The 20,171-nt window shown below is 47.2% G+C and overlaps 1 protein-coding gene across 1 annotated transcript in view; it reads right to left on the bottom strand.

Annotated features, from left to right (window-relative positions):
- Positions 1 to 258: 258 nt before the first annotated feature.
- PARN (poly(A)-specific ribonuclease) overlaps positions 259 to 20,171 on the bottom strand; it is a 48,018-nt gene continuing 28,105 nt past the window's right edge. Inside the window, exons 22-24 of the mRNA XM_035131891.3 lie at positions 6,187 to 6,379; positions 3,747 to 3,931; positions 259 to 1,225 (exon numbers count right to left, since the gene is read on the bottom strand). Of these exons, the coding sequence (XP_034987782.1) occupies positions 1,173 to 1,225; positions 3,747 to 3,931; positions 6,187 to 6,379 (431 nt within the window). The 3' untranslated portion in view covers positions 259 to 1,172. The remainder of the gene's footprint in view (positions 1,226 to 3,746; positions 3,932 to 6,186; positions 6,380 to 20,171) is intronic.

Raw genomic sequence — 20,171 nt, 5'->3', positions numbered from 1 at the left:
CCTCTACAGCTTCTGCTGCAATCCTTATTAACCCTAAAATGGGGTGTGTGTTTTTTTGCAAGGTGGGGGAGCAACAACATTGTTTTTTAGTAAACCTCCAGAATGTATTTTGTACAGTTAAGGTTTTACTTCTATCTTCAGTACATTGTATTTTTTATTTTTTATTTTCTTGCTATGGCTAGTGGCTGATGCAAATAAAAGATTCTTCTGATTCTGATTCAAAATTGTTTTTAAAAAGCACACACAGAGAGACCCAAGTCCTAAGAAAAAAAAATCTTTAATTTTTACTTTATGGAAATACGTCCCCCCCAATTCTCATTTCCATGATACAAAAATGTTAAATATCAAACAAAGTTTATGAAATCTACCAAAGCAGATCTTTTGTTTTGTATTTTAAACTAAGGCTGGTTAATGTCACAGGTTTCCTTTTGTGTGTGTGTGTGCGCACACACACACACACACTCACACCAGCCCACAAAGTTAAGGGAAAGGGACCAGGAAAAGGATAACCCCCCTCCCACCTCTATATACCACTCAAGTACTTCCCGAACGAAAGGTGAGGTTGAGGAAAATCGTGCCCCCCCCCTTTTAAAAAAAGACAAGACAAAGGATGTTAATTTAAGGGGCTGGGGGAGGAAAATGGGCGGGTGGGGGTGCAGATCCTAGCAAGAGAGGAATGAAAGGGAGTTAAGTGGCTGAAAGTGTTTTGTTACTGGCCAAGTAGCAACAACAGCTGAAAATCTGGACTAAAGACAACTTGCGTATAAACTGTCTCACAGACCCCCTCCCCCTTGATGGAGCAAAGTTACAACACACACAGGTTCTTCTTTTTGCAAATTTCACAGGGTACATGCCGTTTAAAGGTGATCAATACCAAACACTCAGTCTTCTAACATTTACAACAAGCAAAAAGTAAGATTTCGGGTTAAGCAACAAAACCGACATGTTACACGCACACACGTACGGAGGTGGGGAGTGGTGGCAACGATGATTGTTCCGTTAAAAAAAATTAAACTGATTGCCGAGAGACATCCTGCTTTTTATTTGTGTATATTATATAAAGGCCCCCCCCCCGCTTCGTTTTAAAATAAAGGGCAGGCCGGCCGAGGTGCGAGGGGCCGCAGATTCGTCCGAACCAGGAGTCCGCTTCGCGCTGATGTCGTAGCCGGATGCTACCACGTGTCTGGAACGTCGAAAAGCCGGGCGGGCGGGGCCTGGAGATCTTCTGGAGGAAAACACATGACGCAGTGGTTATGGAGAGCATCCTAACAGCTGGGATAGCTCAGTTGGCAAGAGCATGAGATTCTTAATCTCATGGTTGTCAAGTTTAGAGTCCCGAGTTGTGCAAAAGATTCCTGTATTGCAGGGAGTTGGATCACATGTGCAGGGATCCTGAGTAAGGACCAAGGCAAGGGACCTCATGGAATGTCAGAAGACTCTGTCAAGCCTTCGTGTTATAAAATAATAAGTGGCACCTCGGTTTCCGAACGTAATCTGTTCCGGAAGACTGTTCAACTTCTGAAACATTTGAAAGCCAAGGTGCAAAGGGCGGTTTGCAAATTTAATTGAGAAAATGAGAAAAACTCAGTGGAAGACGTTTCAAAACAGAGGTACGGCTGTATTTGTTTTAGTGCTTACATGCAAACTGCTTTGGGAGCCTTGGCGAGCAGGTGGTATGTATTGATCCAATAAATAAATAAAGCTAAGTCTCAAACAACGTAATTTGGAAGGGTGTCAGGGCCTCATTTAGCCCAAAAGTGGCACAGAAATTTACGGACCAAGGTTGGCTTTGGCTGTCATGGCCGCTGCCCTTTGGGTGTAAAAACGCGTCTTAGAATCAAGGGCGACTTAGGGCACGCAAGGCAGCTATGCAGAGCTTCCATAACTAAAAGCAGCCTTTCCAAACCTGCCTTCCTGGTGTTTTGGGCTACAACTCCCAGCAGCTGGCTGAGTGGGACTAGTAGAGCAGAAGACAGGGAGGCCAACAGCAGGTGGTGCTAGAGCCAACAATAGGCAGAACCACCGAACCCTAGTTTTGTCTCCCATCGTCCTCCCTGCAGAGTCCTCCTACAGGAGACAACACTGAGACTAAGTAGGAGGAGGGAGCTGACAGGCAGGGCCACCCTCTGGACTGGTTGCAAGTAGTAAGAAGGCAAGCTTGGCTTTGCCAGTTTGACAGGCCTGGAGGGAAGGAAAACACACCGGTGTCGGAACTGCTTCTCAGCCTGCGACAGCATTTAAGAACTTAGTATGTGCGGATGACTGCTCAAGTAACTGAGGAGCTGTAGTTTCAAGCACTAATACAACTACTTGGTCATTACCGTTTTTAAAGCGGTGTGCATAAAAATAAACCACACGGAGAATAAAGCTATAAAAACTCATCATAAAAATGTAATCCCAAACACCATCTGGAGTAAGGAACTCATTGCCATGTGTCTGAAGCTCAGAGCCTGTCTAATCTTGGTCAGGCAAGGGTCACTATGGTGACCACATAACACCAGTCCTAAGAGACCTACATTGGCTCCCAGTACGTTTCCGAGCACAATTCAAAGTGTTGGTTCTGACCTTTAAAGCCCTAAATGGCCTCGGTCCTATATACCTGAAGGAGCGTCTCCACCCCCATTGTTCAGCCCGGACACTGAGATCCAGCGCCGAGGGCCTTCTGGCGGTTCCCTCACTGCGAGAAGCAAAGCTACAGGGAACCAGGCAGAGGGCCTTCTCGGTAGTGGCGCCTGCCCTGTGGAACGCCCTCCCATCGGAGGCCAAGGAGTTAAAAACTACCTGACATTTAGAAAACAACTAAAGGCAGCCCTGTTTAATCTGTGATATTTTAATGTATTTTGGTATTTGTTGGAAGCCGCCCAGAGTGGCGGGGGAAACACAGCCAGATGGGTGGGGTATAAATACAAGGCAAACTTTTAAGCTCCTGGGTTATGTGCTGGCAATATCCTGTCCCCATCAATAGTCTAGCTCCAGCATTTTGCACCAGCTGGAGCTTCCGGATGTGGTGCAACGGTAGCCTCACATGGAGCACAGTGCAAGCCTCAAGACGTTTACAAGCCCTTTGGGACAAAGAGGCCTGCTATTCAGTCACATGGGGAGAGGTTGAATTATCCTCCCATTTAGTTGCAGTTCGCTTGTGCATTATGAGAAGCAGCTCGGCACCAGCAGCTCTGGGCAGCGTTGAGTTCTGAGCAGAAGTGCTGGAGGGCTGACACAAGATACCGGAATCTCTGTTTTAAAAAAATCACAGAATCTGAGAGCTGGAAGGGACCGCGAGGGTCATTTAGTTCAACTCCCTGCAATGCAGGAATCTTTCGCCCAACCCGGGCCTCGAACCCACGACCCTGGTATTAAGAGTCTCGTGCTCTACTAATTGAGCTACCCAGCTGCCACAAATCGAACCCTTTCCAAATAGGATCCTGCCGTACCCTAACCCTGTTTTGTGTTAACTCAACACTGGCCTAGTCTGACATTAGAATTAAGTAACTTGGGCCTTTGCTAAAGTGAAATTACTGCTGCTGGCTTACTGTAGTGGCTGGCCACAAATGCAGAGCGGCAGACTAAGAAGCAGCTCTAGCACCAGTGTGTTTTCCTCCCCCCCCCAATCCAACCCTACCAAACCGGCAGAGCCAAGCTCACCCCACAAGCACCACCCACTAAACCTAAATCCATGCAGAGCTCAATCAAGCTCTCTGCGGCACCAGACTTGCTGATTTATCAACACACCTACGTATCCTACCTACCTGCTGGGGCATGTTCCCTTTTGGATTTCTTGAACTTCTTGGCTTTTTTCTTCCCCTCTTCCAAGGGCTCCCCAAAGGAGTCTGGGGGCTCCTCCTGCATTTCGCTCTCTTCCACATCGTCACAGCCACTCTCCTCTTGAATGGGGCTCATGCTTCTCTTCCCCACGGCGCTGGTAGCTGAAAAACTGGGGAGGGAAAGAGAGAAAAGAGGACGTTCTCAGCTTCTCATGCAGAAGTTTGCTTTTGCCGCCTCCTCCCCCAACACCCAAGTCTCTTTTCCTTCTCTCTCTCTCTCTGTGTGTGTGTGTGTAAATTTTTTATTAAATTTTCTGTTTTACAATTTAAAATACTCATTTTACATCCTTAAAATATCAACGACTTGCTTCCCTTCTTCTCCTTCCATGGTGCATTTTACCTGCATATTTTACAAAAACTTTACCAGTCAGTATTCCATTATATCCAAAGTTATTTACGCTGTTGAATTGATCTTAATGCTGCCAGCGTTTTCAGCTGCACACAATTATTTCCCATATATTCGATAGATGTTTTCCAGTCTTCTTTAAATGTATGTTTAAATCCTCCTACCAGAGGTCAAAGAGAACAACAATTACCAGGCCTTTAGAAGTTATCTCAAGGCAGCCCTGTTTAGGGAAGCTTTTAACGTCTGATGAATTTCTGTATTTTAATATTTTGTTGGAAGCCGCCCAGAGTGGCTGGGGGAACCCGGCCAGATGGGCGGGGTATAAATAATAAATTATTATTATTATTATTATTATTATTATTATTATTATTATTATTAGTGGTAGTAGTAACATGGCTCCTTATATTTTCCATTGATTTCAGTTTGCCCCCCCCCCAGTAAAGTACAGTAATTCCCTTTTAGGTGCCCACTGTCTATCCATATGAACTCTCTTAAGTGTAATAGCCTCGACAGGAGATAGCCGTAAAGGTGCTATCCTTTCCAGCAGATTTTTATATTTCTCCCTAAATCCCTTTTTCCTTACGTGTCATGTAAGGACAGTATTTGTTAACCATTCTTGGGTTAGAAGAATGGGATGAAAACGTTTAAAATAAAGTAAGTGATTATTGCATAGAATTACCAATTGAACAAGATGGGATGAATTTAATGTACTGGCTTTGAGGTTTTTTTTTCTGCCTACAGTCAAGCTTTGTGAAATAAATAAAATAGGAGAATGTTCACATGGCCCTTGTTCCAAAACCATTACGCTGGTTGCTGGTTCACTCACAGGCTTAGTTCAAGATGCTCACATTAAGTGTTTAAAGCAGGTATCCCCAAACTGCGGCCCTCCAGATGTTTTGGCCTACAACTCCCATGATCCCTAGCTAACAGGACCAGTGGCCGGGGAAGATGGGAATTGTAGTCCAAAACATCTGGAGGGCCGAAGTTTGGGGATGCCTGGTTTAAAGCCTTAAATGGCTCAGGCCTCAGTTCTCTGAAAGGTGGCATCCTTCCCTAAAGACCGTCTCAGGTATCAAGACTGGCAGAGGGGGACCTCTTGGGAGTTCTATCACCCCTGGAATTTTGGGAGGTGGCAGCTCAGGATAGCAGAAACCCCGCCCCTGCAGAGGTGTGTCGAGCCTCTTCATTGGACAGCTGCCACTGAGTGCTGAAGACACACCCTTTACCCTGTCAGTAATAATAATAATAATAATAATAATAATAATAATAATAATAATAATAATAATAATTTATTTCTACCCCACCCATCTGGCTGGGTTTCCCCAGCCACTCTGGGAGGCTTTCAACATAACATTAAAAACAGAATAAAACTTCAAACACTAAAAACTCCCCTAAACAAGGCTGCCTTCAGATGTCTTCTAAAAGTCAGTTGTTTATTTCCTTGATATCTGAAGGGAGGGCATTCCACAGGGTGGGCGCCACCACTGAGAAGGCCCTCTGCCTGGTTCCCTGTAACCTCATTTCTCGCAGTGAGGGACCTGCCAGAAGGCCCTCGGCACTGGACCTCAGCTTAGGCGTTTTGCTTCGGGGGACCCACCTCTCTTGTTCCACATGAAACTGTTTTACCTGTTTTATCACTGCAACGGCTTTATCTGTTTTCATAACATTGTTGTAATCTGCCCTGGGACCCTAACGCAGGGGATCATCTAAGTGCAACCGCAGGAGAATTTCAACTAAAGAGCCCATGACAGATGGCCGTCCAACCTCTGCTCAAAAACCTCCTAGGAAGGAGGAGAGCTCACAAACAGCTCTTACTGCCGGAAAGCTCTCCCTGCTACTTAGTCTGAATCTCCTTTCTTGTAACTTGAAAGCCATGGGTTCGAGCCCTACCCTCCGTGCCGAAGGGCGGGTGTGAAATCTTACAAATGGGAACACCTGGTTATCTTTGAAATGCATGGAAAAGTGATTCTCTCTCACCTGTCTTTTGAACGCGCAGACCGTGAAAAAAGTGCCTCTCACCTGTTTGGGTTGTAGTACCGGTTTTGAAGCACGTACGGAGTGGCCTGTGTTTTCAGCCTCTTTCCCTCCAACTCCTTCCAACCATCTTCTGTCCATTTCCTCTTGCCCTGCCTCTTCTCCTCGTGCTTCTTCTCCACGTATTCTGCATAGGTCTGGATTCTGTAGCTTTCGGCATACTTGCTGGTGTTTACGGCTGCAGGATGCAACGGGACAGCTAGTTAACACTGAAGCAAACCGGAGCCAGGAGAAATCTCTATTTGCCAGCCACATTCTACCGGTATTTACAGCCGTAACTTGGAAGTCGAGCGGAATCCGTTCTGGAAGTCCGTTCGACGTCCAAAACGTTCGAAAACCAAATTGCGGCTTCTGATTGGCTGCAGGAAGCTCCAGCTTCCTAAATCGCACTTCGCGCGTGCGCAGAAACGTTCCACGCACGTGCACAGAGCGACGCTTTATCGAGCATCCCTTTCACCGAGTGTCCAGGGCTCCGGAACGGATCCCGGACTCAAAACGAGGTACCACTGTAGTTGTGTTGTGTGAATGTTCCCCACGCTCCTCCTGGGTCTGGAAAGGGGTTGGTTAATCTCCGGTTTGCTAGTAAAACTGAATTACTGTGTCATGAAATGATGCAAAACTGAATTACTGTGTCGCGAAATGATGTGTGTCTAAAAAGTGCGTCAACAACATACAAAGTTTGGAAAGCTCTGGTTTATTCAGTTCTGCTCAGATGGAGCAACCCTTGGCCCTGTAGCCATAGACAATGAGTCTTTTTCTCAATCTGCAGGGAGCGTTTGTGAGAAACACCCTCTGAACCCACACCCTTAAAAAATATTTCTTTGTAGCCAACCTTTCCCTTGATTTTCTTCCAGGTCTTGTGCAACCCAATGTATTACCTGGAAACGGAGTTGCCCTCATCTGTTCCTGCGTTTTGAATCTTTGGCTAATGACGACACATTTTCAGTTTGCCAACAATGTTCTTGCACGCAGTTTCCCACCCCTTTCCACAATAAATCTATGATTTCTTAACAACTGTGCTAATGTCTTAAGACTTATACCACATCCACACCACATGATTAAAGCACATTTATTCCACTTTGAAGATTCATGGCCATCCATTACTATATTTATATTTATATTGTTATTTTTGTTGTTATAACACCTTTCATCTGAGGACCACAGGATGGCTTACGATTAAAAAAAAAAAAAGTAACATACTGTAGTAACAAACAAAAACAATACCCCACCCATTTAAAATCCCCATACAGTGGTACCTCTACTTACGAATTTAATGCGTTCCGAACGCACATTTGTAAGTCGAATCCCATAGGAATGCATTGGGAGAAAAAATTCGTAAGTCGAAGCAACCCTATCTAAAAATTCGTAAGTAGAAAAAATCCTATCCAAACCGCATCCAAGATGGCGGACGGAGCTCTGTTCGTAAGTAGAAACATTCATAAGCAGAGTTATTCGTAAGTAGAGGTACCACTGTAAATCTTTGGCGCGGGGGAGCTGTGACTCTTTAAAGTGGAATCTTTAGAATCTTTGAATTGTAGAGTAGGGAGGGGCCCTGGGGATCATCCAGTCCACCCCCCTGCACTGCAGGAATCTTCCGTCCAACACGGGGCTCGAACCCACGGCCCTGAGATTAAGAGTCTCATGCTCTAACCGACTGAGCTATCCCTCAGGTGTGATGTGGATGACGGGGCTGGCCCAAAACATTTCGGCACCTGAGGCGAGCCACAAAACGGCGCCCCCTAGAAGGGAAGAAGGGGGGGGAGTGAGGATAAACACAGGGAACAAGGTGGGGTGTGTGGGTTGGATCAGATCAGCCTTACCCAACGGCTGAAATGGGAATCTAAGGCCTGCTCTGAATCAAAGCCCAGGAGACCGTAGAGGGCAGCTCCCTCCATTTCCTCCCTAAGGGGGGGGGGGAAGGAGACCAACAGCACTTCCTGTTCATGAAAAGGTGGCTGTAGAAGAGGCATTGGGTGCTGCCACCGAGGAGGAGGCAGACCTAGGCTCCAAGGAGTGCGCTGCCACCACCGTGGCAGCAATAGCGGGGATGCGCTCCTTGGACTGCTGCCCCTGTGGATTCTGCCGCCTGAAGTGGTCACCTCGCCTTGCCTCATGGGTGGGCCGGCCCTGGCGGATGCCACCCTAATATTCTGAGGACTGGCCGTGCCGACTGGGGCTCCATTCCCCACTCCTGATTCGATCTGTGTGTGTGCGTCCAAATTTTTAAAATTCTAGTAACATTTTGGCTAGCAACTTCCTCCCTCCCCAGGTTAGCAGGAGGTCTGACGAAACAAGTTGGGACGCATTTTCCAAAGCTTCTGGCAAAATAAGACAGGAAAAACACAATCCATCAATGTTTTGCTTCTGTTTTGTGTGTGTGTGTGTGTTTTCCTTACAGGCTGGTGGCTCCCGAAATGTGGCGGTTCCTTCTTTTGCCTTGCTGGTTTCTCGCAACACCCCCCAAAAGAAGAAAACCTTTCCGTGTCTGTTGCCTCTCTCACGCATGCACGCATGCGCTCCCGGAGGTTTTGCCCTCACGATCCCGCAGCTTCCCTTCAAGTCCCAGCAGCTTTGCAAACCCGCTGCCTTTCATCTCCCTGCCAAGCTTGGGCGCAAAGCCAGCCACCTCTTAGGGGTGAGTCAGCAAAACCCCTCGGCTGCCAGCTGATGTCCCATGGCTGTTTCCAGTCCAACAGCTTAGAGGAAAGTGTTGCACGGCCGGCCGTCCCCCCACCAAAAAAAGTGCTGTAGGCGGATAAGTGTTGTAGGCGGATGAGCTGTTGCTGGAGAGTCACTTCCACGCGCCAAGAGGTTCAGTTCCATGCAGCCAACGCTTAAGAGCTGTAGCCAACGCTAGGCCTACTCAAGAGGAGGCCCACTGAAATGAATGGGCCTGACAGTCTTCCGATCCATAAATTTCAACCCTCAATCGTTCAAAAGGAGCAAGCACCAAACTGAATTTTAACAGGGGCAAATGTAAGGTTTTAACACTCGGGCAAGCAAAACCACCTGCACATGATCTAGGGGTCTTGGTGGACCACAAGCTTAATGTGAGACAACCATGCGAAGCAGCAAAAAAAGAAAAAAAACCGTATGCTAGTCTAGGCTGCATTGGCATAATAATAATAATAATAATAATAATAATAATAATAATAATAATAATATATTTACAGATATTAATGATGATAATAATGAAAAACTGATAAAATATTAAAACATTAAAAACTTCCCTAAACAGGGATCAGGGCTGCCTTCAGATGTCTTCTAAAAGTCAGATACTGTGGTACCTCTGGTTGCAAACTTAATTCGTTCCGGAGGTCCATTCTTAACCTGAAGCACCACTTTAGCTAATGGGGCCTCCCACTGCTGCCACGCCGTCAGCGTGCGAATTCTGTTCTCATCCTGGGGCAAAGTTCTTAACCCAAGGTACTACTTCCAGGTTAGCAGAGTCTGTAACCTGAAGTGTTTGTAACCGGAGGTTTTTGTAACCCGAGGTACCACTGTAGTGGTTTTATTTCCTTGACATCTGATGGGAGGGCGTTCCACAGGGCAGGCGCCACCACCGAGAAGGCCCTCTGCCTGGTTCCCTGTAACCTCACTTCTCGCAGGGAGGGAACCGCCAGAAGGCCCTCGGTGCTGGACCTCAGTGTCTGGGCTGAACGATGGGGGTGGAGACGCTCCTTCAGGTTTAATGGGCCAAGGCCGTTTAGGGCTTTAAAGGTCAGCACCTTTAAATTGAATTGTGGTCGGAAACGTACTGGGAGCCGATGTAGATCTTTCAGGACCTGTGTTTCAGAAGCAGAGTGTCCAAATCAAGGGAAGTCATAAAGCCGCCCTATTCTGCCTTGGGTCTGACCACACCTGGAGTACTCTGGGTGACAAAATTGTAAGAAGGATATTGATAAGCTGGAACAAGCAGGAACAGGATGACCTCAAGGCTCCTTCCCCAAGCCCAGGACCTTGTTTACCTGGCTTTTGGAAAGCAGTGCAAGGGCAGGGGGGCGGATATCAAATGTTGCCACCAAAAAGGGCCTTAGGCCATGAGTTGGACCACCCTGATCTAGGTTTTCAGACGGGGGTCTCTCCCAGCCCTGCCTGGAAGGGCTCAGGAGACCTTTTGTCTGTGAAATACATGCTCTGCTTGCTGAGCTACGCCCCTTCCGCAATACAGTGCCCACTGATCACACAAGCAGAGCTGTCAAATCCTGCTCAGGAAAGTGGCCTCTCAGTAGCCAATTTCCACAGTTTGGACCCCCTCCAGTTCAAGGCAGGCAGCAAGGAATTGCTCGGACAGCAGATAAAAGGACAAAACACAAGGACAGTGTCACAAAAGCCATTTAAAGTCCCTCCCGGCAGAGCTCTCCTAGCAAAGGATGATCAGCCAAGACCGGCTCAGGCAGAGGGATCCCGAAGGGATGCAAAAACACAAAGGTCTGTGACACCAAGAAGAACAGGAGGAGGAGGAGGAGGTATACATATAAGAAATAGTAGTAGAATAATGCTGCCTCTCCCCCTGCGGTCCTCTGGCTGAAAAGGGTGCCCTACCCCTGTTTTGAAGTGCACTTGCATGCTTTAAAGTGCGACCATTGCTTTTTAAGTTACACCTCCCCCCCTGCTCCCCAAGTGATGCTCTGGAGATGGGACGAGGCAAAAATCTAAGCCAGCTGACAAGAGGCCGACATTCACGGCTGACACTCTCAAACGGGCCTTTTACCGTCCTGTTTTTCCAGACGACGCTTTGGAGATGAGCTTTTACGATATGCTGCGCATCACTTCCAAGCTACAGCGGCGGCAGAAAATGCACCTCGTTCCCTACGGTGCCCGTGGGACTAACAAAAATAAAAAACAAAACGCTCTGAATTATTAACTGAAACGCATCAAAACCCAAGATGCAGACGGAGCACAGGAAAACACCAGATGAGCATCACTAGCGAGAGTCTCAGCGCAGGGTATTTGTGAACTACACAAGCCAAAAGGCTGTTCCCCTCCCTTCCCCAAACCACCTGAATCAATGTTTTCTCACTTTTCCCAACCTGCTCGAAGGATTTCGCTCCCACCCAAAGCTATTCCTTTTCATGCTATCTCGGCTTCGCCTTTAGACAAATGCTCTGCAGTATCCCACGGGAGACATTAAATCACTGCAGAGGGCATTCTAGAACTTCCTCAAAAGACAGCAGCTAAGCCACAGATGTCAGAATGAAAAGTTGCCATTTTCAGCCGCCCGGCAAGCTTTGCATTCCAATGTTGGGCTGGTTGGGGTGGGCAAGTCAGGTAGGCGGTTAAAACAGACTGTCCTCATCAGCTCCGATTCTACGGACAACCGTACTGCAGCTTGGAGCACAATTATTCTTGCCTAAAGTAAAGGTAAAGGGGCCCCTGACCATCAGGTCCAGCCGTGTCCGACTCTGGGGTTGGGGCGCTCATCTCGCTCTATAGGCCGAGGGAGCCGGCGTTTGTCAGCAGACAGCTTCCGGGTCATGTGGCCAGCATGACAAAGCTGCTTCTGGCGAACCAGAGCAGCACACGGAAATGCCGTTTACCTTCCCGCCGGAGCAGTCCCTATTTATCTACTTGCACTTTGATGTGCTTTCGAACTGCTAGGTGGGCAGGAGCTGGGACCGAGCAACGGGAGCTCACCCTGTTGCAGGGATTCGAACCGCCGACCTTCTGATCAGCAAGCCCTAGACTCTGTGGTTTAACCCACAGCGCCACCTGGGTCCCTTATTCTTGCCTATATCTCCTTATTTATTTATTTAGCTAGCAAAATTTATATGCCACTTAATTAAAAAAACAACAACCCCACACCTCTAAGTTTGGCTTACATGTAATGATATAAAACATTCATTAAAACTGCAATAACCGCCGACCTTAAAATCAGCAAATGAAATGATCAAAATATAGATAAAATCATAACCATATCCCGACAGCACTGTACAACTTTATGGTGTTCCCAGGTTGGACATCAAAAGACTCACAACTAAATTATGGTCTCTAGCTGAGGTTATCTTCTCCCTCAATTACCTTTTGCCACAGGTCCAAGGGGATGAGAGATCTAAGCTTTCAAAAAGCTGCTGTTCTGGTAGCTAGACCCTATTGTTTTATTACATAGTTTTGGTCGATCCTTACCATTTTAATGTTTTTGGTTTTTTTTTTAAAAAAACAACCTTCATGAGGTTTTTCACCTGAAAAGTGGTATGTCAGTATCCTGAACAAATAAACCTAACAGAATACCGCATTGGCCCGAATATAAGCCACACCTTTAAAATTCTAGGGGGAGGGGGAAGACAATACCCAAATATAAGCCGCTCCCTTAAAATTGGGTTACAGGCTGAAAATCGCTGCGGTTGGTACAATTGTAACTTCGAGCCAATTTAAGCCTTTTTTTCTTGCAAGCCTGAAAAAGTTACTGTACAATCGCTAAAATCGCAAATCACTATTCAATTGCTACAATTCCGCAGGCACTCACACCCGCAAATGGCAAATGAACAGTCTCAAGCTTGCAAATTGGCAATAAAACATTTTTTTGTTCCGTTTTACCGTATGTCTGTTTCAGCAGTGATATTGTAAAAGCCGATTTTTGGAAGGTCGCGAATTGAAGCCGCACTTTAACTTTTCATGGTCGGAAATTGGAAAAAAAAGTGTGGCTTATGTTGTTGTTGTTGTTTAGTCGTTTAGTCGTGTCCGACTCTTCGTGACCCCATGGACCATAGCACGCCAGGCACTCCTGTCTTGCACTGCCTCCCGCAGTTTGGTCAAACTCATGTTCGTAGCTTCGAGAACACTGTCCAACCATCTTGTCCTCTGTCGTCCCCTTCTCCTAGTGCCCTCAATCTTTCCCAACATCAGGGTCTTTTCCAAGGATTCTTCTCTTCTCATGAGGTGGCCAAAGTATTGGAGCCTCAGCTTCACGATCTGTCCTTCCAGGGAGCACTCAGGGCTGATTTCCTTAAGAATGGATAGGTTTGATCTTCTTGCAGTCCATGGGACTCTCAAGAGTCTCCTCCAGCACCATAATTCAAAAGCATCAATTCTTCGGCGATCAGCCTTCTTTATGGTCCAGCTCTCACTTCCATACATCACTACTGGGAAAACCATAGCTTTAACTATACGGACCTTTGTCGGCAAGGTGATGTCTCTGCTTTTTAAGATGCTGTCTAGGTTTGTCATTGCTTTTCTCCCAAGAAGCAGGCGTCTTTTAATTTCGTGACTGCTGTCACCATCTGCAGTGATCAAGGAGCCCAAGAAAGTAAAATCTCTCACTGCCTCCATTTCTTCCCCTTCTATTTGCCAGGAGGTGATGGGACCAGTGGCCATGATCTTGGTTTTTTTGATGTTGAGCTTCAGACCATATTTTGCGCTCTCCTCTTTCACCCTCATTAAAAGGTTCTTTAATTCCTCCTCGCTTTCTGCCATCAAGGTTGTGTCATCTGCATATCTGAGGTTGTTGATATTTCTTCCGGCAATCTTAATTCCGGCTTGGGATTCATCTAGTCCAGCCTTTCGCATGATGAATTCTGCATATAAGTTAAATAAGCAGGGAGACAATATACAACCTTGTCGTACTCCTTTCCCAATTTTGAACCAATCAGTTGTTCCATATCCAGTTCTAACTGTAGCTTCTTGTCCCACATAGAGATTTCTCAGGAGACAGATGAGGTGATCAGGCACTCCCATTTCTTTAAGAACTTGCCAAAGTTTGCTGTGGTCGACACAGTCAAAGGCTTTTGCATAGTCAATGAAGCAGAAGTAGACGTTTTTCTGGAACTCTCTAGCTTTCTCCATAATCCAGCGCATGTTTGCTATTTGGTCTCTGGTTCCTCTGCCCTTTCGAAATCCAGCTTGCACTTCTGGGAGTTCTCGGTCCACATACTGCCTAAGCCTGCCTTGTAGAATTTTAAGCATAACCTTGCTAGCGTGTGAAATGAGCGCAATTGTGCGGTAGTTGGAGCATTCTTTGGCACTGCCCTTCTTTGGAATTGGGATGTAGACTGATCTTCTCCAATCCTCTGGCCATTGCTGAGTTTTCCAAACTTGCTGGCATATTGGGTGTAGCACCTTAACAGCATCATCTTTTAAAATTTTAAATAGTTCAGCTGGAATATCATCACTTCCACTGGCCTTGTTATTAGCAGTGCTTTCTAAGGCCCATTTGACTTCACTCTCCAAGATGTCTGGCTCAAGGTCAGCAACCACACTATCTGGGGTGTACAAGACCTCCATATCTTTCTGGTATAATTCCTCTGTGTATTCCTGCCACCTCTTCTTGATGTCTTCTGCTTCTGTTAGGTCCTTACCACTTTTGTCCTTGATTATGGTAATCTTTGTACGAAATGTTCCTTTCATATCTCCAATTTTCTTGAACAGATCTCTGGTTTTCCCCATTCTATTGTTTTCCTCTATTTCTTTGCATTGCTCATTTAAGAAGACCCTCTTGTCTCTCCTTGCTGTTTTTTGGAAATCTGCATTCAGTTTCCTGTATCTTTCCCTATCTCCCTTGCATTTTGCTTGCCTCCTCTCCTCCGCTATTTGTAAGGCCTCGTTGGACAGCCATTTTGCTTTCTTGCATTTCCTTTTCCTTGGGATGGTTTTCGTTGCTGCCTCCTGTATAATGTTACGAGCCTCCATCCATAGTTCTTCAGGCACTCTGTCCACCAAATCTAAATCCTTAAACCTGTTCCTCACTTCCACTGTGTATTCATAAGGGATTTGATTCAGATTGTATCTTACTGGCCCAGTGGTTTTTCCTACTTTCTTCAGTTTAAGCTGGAATTTTGCTATAAGAAGCTGATGATCTGAGTTACAGTCAGCTCCAGGTCTTGTTTTTGCTGACTGTATAGAGCTTCTCCATCTTTGGCTGCAGAGAATATAATCAATCTGATTTCGATGCTGCCCATTTGGTGATATCCATGTGTAGAGTCGTCTCTTGTGTTGTTGGAAGAGAGTGTTTGTGATGACCAGCTTGTTCTCTTGACAGAACTCTATTAGCCTTTGCCCTGCTTCATTTTGAACTCCAAGGCCAAACTTGCCAGTTGTTCCTTTTATCTCTTGATTCCCTACTTTAGCATTCCAATCCCCTGTAATGAGAAGAACATCCTTCTTTGGTGTCATTTCTAGAAGGTGTTGTAGGTCTTCATAGAATTGGTCAATTTCACTTTCTTCAGCACCGGTAGTTGGTGCATAAACTTGGATTACTGTGATGTTAAAAGGTCTGCCTTGGATTCGTATCGAGATCATTCTGTCATTTTTGAGATTGCATCCCATTACAGCTTTTGCCACTCTTTTGTTGACTATGAGGGCCACTCCATTTCTGCTACAGGATTCTTGCCCACAGTAGTAGATATGATAGTCATCCGAACTGAATTCGCCCATTCCCTTCCATTTTAGTTCACTGATGCCCAGGATATCAATATTTATTCTTGTCATCTCATTTTTGACCACATCCAGCTTACCGCCATTCATGGTTCTTACATTCCAGGTTCCTATGCAATATTTTTCTTTACAGCATCGGACTTTCCTTTCGCTTCCAGGCATATCCGCAACTGAGCGTCCTTTCGGCTTTGGCCCAGCCACTTCATCAGCTCTGAATCTACTTGTACTTGTCCTCCGCTCTTCCTCAGTAGCATGTTGGACGCCTTCCGACCTGAGGGGCTCATCTTCCAGCGTCATAACTTTTATATGCCTGTTGTCTTTGTCCATGGAGTTTTCTTGGCAGGGATACTGGAGTGGCTTGCCAGTTCCTTCTCCAGGAGGATCACGTTTAGTCAAAACTCTCCACTATGACCTGTCCATCTTGGGTGGCCCTGCATGGCATAGCTCATAGCTTCTCTGAGTTATTCAAGCCCCTTCGCCACGACAAGGCATTGATCCATGAAGGGTCAATGCTTATATTCAGGCCAATACAGTATATCCCACATTACATACCAGATGTTGCTAAACTACAACTCCCATCAGCCCCACCAAGCATGCCCAAAGGCCAGGGATTATGGGAGTCATAGTTTAGCAGCACCCGAAGAGCCAAAGGTTCCCCATATCTATCAGCTTTGCATGCAGAAGGTCGCAGGTTTGATCCTCAGCATTTCAAGGCTTGGCTGGGACAGATTCCCTCTCTGAAATCCTAGAGAGTGGCTGCCAGTCAGAGTAGGCAATACTGACCTACATGGACTCGGTATAGGGCAGCGCTTTTAGCTTTTATGTTGTTCCAGCACCAGAAGGCAAGGGGGAAATGTAGACTCTGGAAAATTGAATCCCTGCATCTGAAATCTGATGGCGTCGTTGGGATGGTGCAGAAGACTAACACTCTTAAAGATTATTCAGGTGGCGTTTAACTCCATCTAACACCACTTGAGGCTGCGTATTGGAAGTGGGTGGGAGGGGGGGGGAGCACATGTCAAATAATGCGGCGCAAAGGATTCATGCGTGGCCATCTAGGCAAGAACTGGAAGGGCACCCTGCCTGCCTGGGGTTTTATATTCTTGAAGGTTTCTCCAGCCTGTTGCAAAAGAATTCAGAGCACGACCTTTGTACGCTGTTAGCGATGGAAATAGAAGCTTGGTGCGTTTTGCGGTGGGGAGGAGAGGAGGGGGGGGATGAAATCCCTGCAGTGAAACAGATAGCTTGAGCCAGCTGGACAGAGAAATCTGCTCAAGGGCTCATTTCTTTCGCAGCCGAATCCTATGAAGGTTTAACTCAGCACTCGGTAAACTGAGCTACCGCGGAAGCAGGCTTGGGATGGGAGCCCAAACGGGGACCCTGCTGTGAAATCTGACAGGCTATGCTGAAAGAACCACGTAAGGGGGTGGGAATAACACAGCTCCATTCCACATTTGCCTCTATAAGAAACTGTGCAGCGCAAAAAGGGGCAGGCTCCATAGCAGCGCGCCACCTGGACTTAACTGTCCAGGGGTCCTTTACCTTTACATGCTTAAAGCAATGTCATACCACTTCAAACCACGATGATTTCCCACCAGAGAATCCTGGGCACTGTAGTTGTAAGGTGCTAAGAGTTGTTAGGAGAGCTATGGTTCCCAGAGTTCCCTTTGAGCACCCTGCACAGACGGGGCCTGGGTCTCTCAGGCTACGAGGCCAGGATCAAGGTACTTATACAGTTGTACCTTGGTTTTCAAACAGCTTAGTTCTCAAATATTTTGGCTCCCGAATGCCACAAACCCGGAATGAGTGTTCCAGTGTGTGAACCTTTTTGGAAGCCAAATGTCCAACGGGGCTTCCAATTGGCTGCACGAGCTTCCTGCAGCCAATCAGAAGCCGCGCTTTGGCTTACGAATGTTTTGGAAGTCGAACGGACTTCCGGAATGGATTCCGTTCAACTTCCAAGGTACAACTGTATTAATTTCGTGTGGAGGAGGCACACAAAGAAGGGCCTCTGATGATGAACGTGGAGTCCGAGTTGGTTTATGTCCCGCCAGTAAGAGCATTATAGGGACCCAGGTGGCGCTGTGGTTAAACCACTGAGCCTAGGGCTTGCTGATCAGAAGGTCGGCGGTTCGAATCCCTGTGACGGGGTGAGCTCCCGTTGCTTGGTCCCAGCTCCTGCCAACCTAGCAGTTCGAAAGCACGTCAAAATGCAAGTAGATAAATAGGAACCGCTACAGCGGGAAGGTAAACGGCGTTTCCATGTGCTGCTCTGGTTTGCCAGAAGCGGCTTTGTCATGCTGGCCACATGACCTGGAAGCTATACGCCGGCTCCCTCGGCCAATAATGCGAGATGAGCGCGCAACCCCAGAGTCGGTCACAACTGGACCTAATGGTCAGGGGTCCCTTTACCTTTACCTAGTAAGAGCATTAGAATGCAGGATCAGGCCAAGGGCCCCTCTAGTCTAGCCTCCTGTTCTCACAGCGGCTGACTAGATACCTGTGGGAAGCCCAAAAGATGGACATGAGCAAACCAGCCCTCTGCTCACCCATGACTCCCAGTAACAGACACTCAGAGGCATACTGGCTGCGACCGAACCTGGCCACCGTGCGAGCAAGCCTTGCCCCTTGCCAGCTTCCGATCGTTTCAATTTGGGCCTGCGCAGGAGAACTTCCTGGAGGGCATGCCCCAGGGAGGGGGATGAAATGAATGGGGCAGCGTTCAAATGGCAGTGATCAGCACCATTCAAGCCCATTAACAAGATGATACGGCCTTAATTTGCCCAGTTAAGGCGCTCTGATCCCTTTCCCTCTCCTGCCGCTCTGCAAGCTGGCGGGAGGATTAGCAGAAGCGAGCGAGCGCTCCTTGCAAAAAATAAACCATAACTCGATACGCTGCACCTGCTCCTGCCCCTGAGGCGCTCTCTGCAAGCACGCTGGCCTTCCAGGATCTGCTTCCCTAGAGAGGAACAGGCCTGCAATGCAGCCCATTTAGCAGGGTATTGTGTGTCATGACAGTAGCGCATGGAACCACTTAAAACACACACACACACACACACACACACACACACACACACACACACACGGCTTGCCAGTAGTGCAATGTAGCGCAGATTTGGGATGGTGGCTTGTCTTGTCAAGGCAAGCCTAAAAAATTGATTCCGGGGTATTCTACGGAACAGCTTGCATTGCAATTGTTGTCCAACACGAAAGACCAGCTCTTTTCCACCCATTACACTGCAAATAACAGAAAACCAGAAACAGTTGGCCTCCCATTTGGTGTGTGTGTGTGTGTGTGTGTGTGTGTGTGTGTGTGTGTGTGAGAGAGAGAGAGAGAGAGAGAGAGAGAGAGAGAGAGAGAGAGAGAGAGAGAGAGAGAGAGAGAGAGAGAGAGAGAGAATGCATCTGTGAATGCATACTGTGTCCAGTTCTGGGCACCACAGTTCAAGAAGGATACTGACAAGCTGGAACGTGTCCAGAAGAGGGCAACCAAAATGGTCAAAGGCCTGGAAACGACGCCTTATGAGGAACGGCTTAGGGAGCTGGGTATGTTTAGCCTGGAGAAGAGAAGGTTGAGGGGTGATATGATAGCCATGTTCAAATATATGAAAGGATGTCATATGGAGGAGAGAGAAAGATTGTTTTCTGCTGCTCCAGAGAAGCGGACACGGAGCATTGGATTCAAGCTTCAAGAAAGAAGATTCCACCTAAACATTAGGAAGAACTTCCTGACAGTAAGAGCTGTTCGGCAGTGGAATTTGCTGCCAAGGAGTGTGGTGGAGTCTCCTTCTTTGGAGGTCTTTAAGCAGAGGCTTGACAGGCATATGTCAAGAATGCTTTGATGGTGTTTCCTGCTTGGCAGGGGGTTGGACTGGATGGCCCTTGTGGTCTCTTCCAACTCTATGATTCTATGATCTCTCTTGCATAGTGTTCAGCACTTTTCAAAGAACTACTCTGCCCATTGCAAAGCTCTTCTTATCGTCAAGTTTCCCGCAGCATTTTCCCAACTGACGAAAACTCCCAGGAAGCTAATGGGTGGATGAGCCCCACCTGCCCCTCACTTCCCTCTACGGCAGGCACCCCCAAACTCGGCCCTCCAGATGTTTTGGGACTACAGTTCCCATCATCCCTGACCACTGGTCCTGTTATCTAGGGATCATGGGAGTTGTAGTCCCAAAACATCTGGAGGGCCGAGTTTGGGGATGCCTGTTGTATGGCACATGCAGAAACTGCTTCCTTGACCGCTGGACCCACTATGGGTCTTGTCTGCTCAAAATCTGCTGGAGCCTGTCTTTGCTTGCAGGGGAAATCCCTAACACGCTGAGGGTTCGAGACCCATCGGCTCCCCTCACCTGGTTTAGCCAGCCAGTCGAAGCCATTTCCCTGAGTGTAGCCCACTGTCTCATGCTGACAGGTTCTCAGAGGCACAGATGAGAGCTGAAAACAGGGTGGGGGTCAAAGGTGGACAAACCACTCCAGAAGTTCAAGAAGGATACTGACAAGGTGGAACGTGCCCAGAAGAGGGCAACCAAAATGGTCAAAGGCCTGGAAACGATGCCTTATGAGGAACGGCTTAGGGAGCTGGGTATGTTTAGCCTGGA

The sequence above is a fragment of the Zootoca vivipara genome, chromosome 13, assembly GCF_965207765.1.
Source record: "Zootoca vivipara chromosome 13, rZooViv2.hap1.1, whole genome shotgun sequence".
NCBI lineage: Eukaryota > Metazoa > Chordata > Lepidosauria > Squamata > Lacertidae > Zootoca > Zootoca vivipara.
Note: the sequence above shows the minus strand (reverse complement) of the source record. Positions and strands in the feature narration are given on the sequence as shown.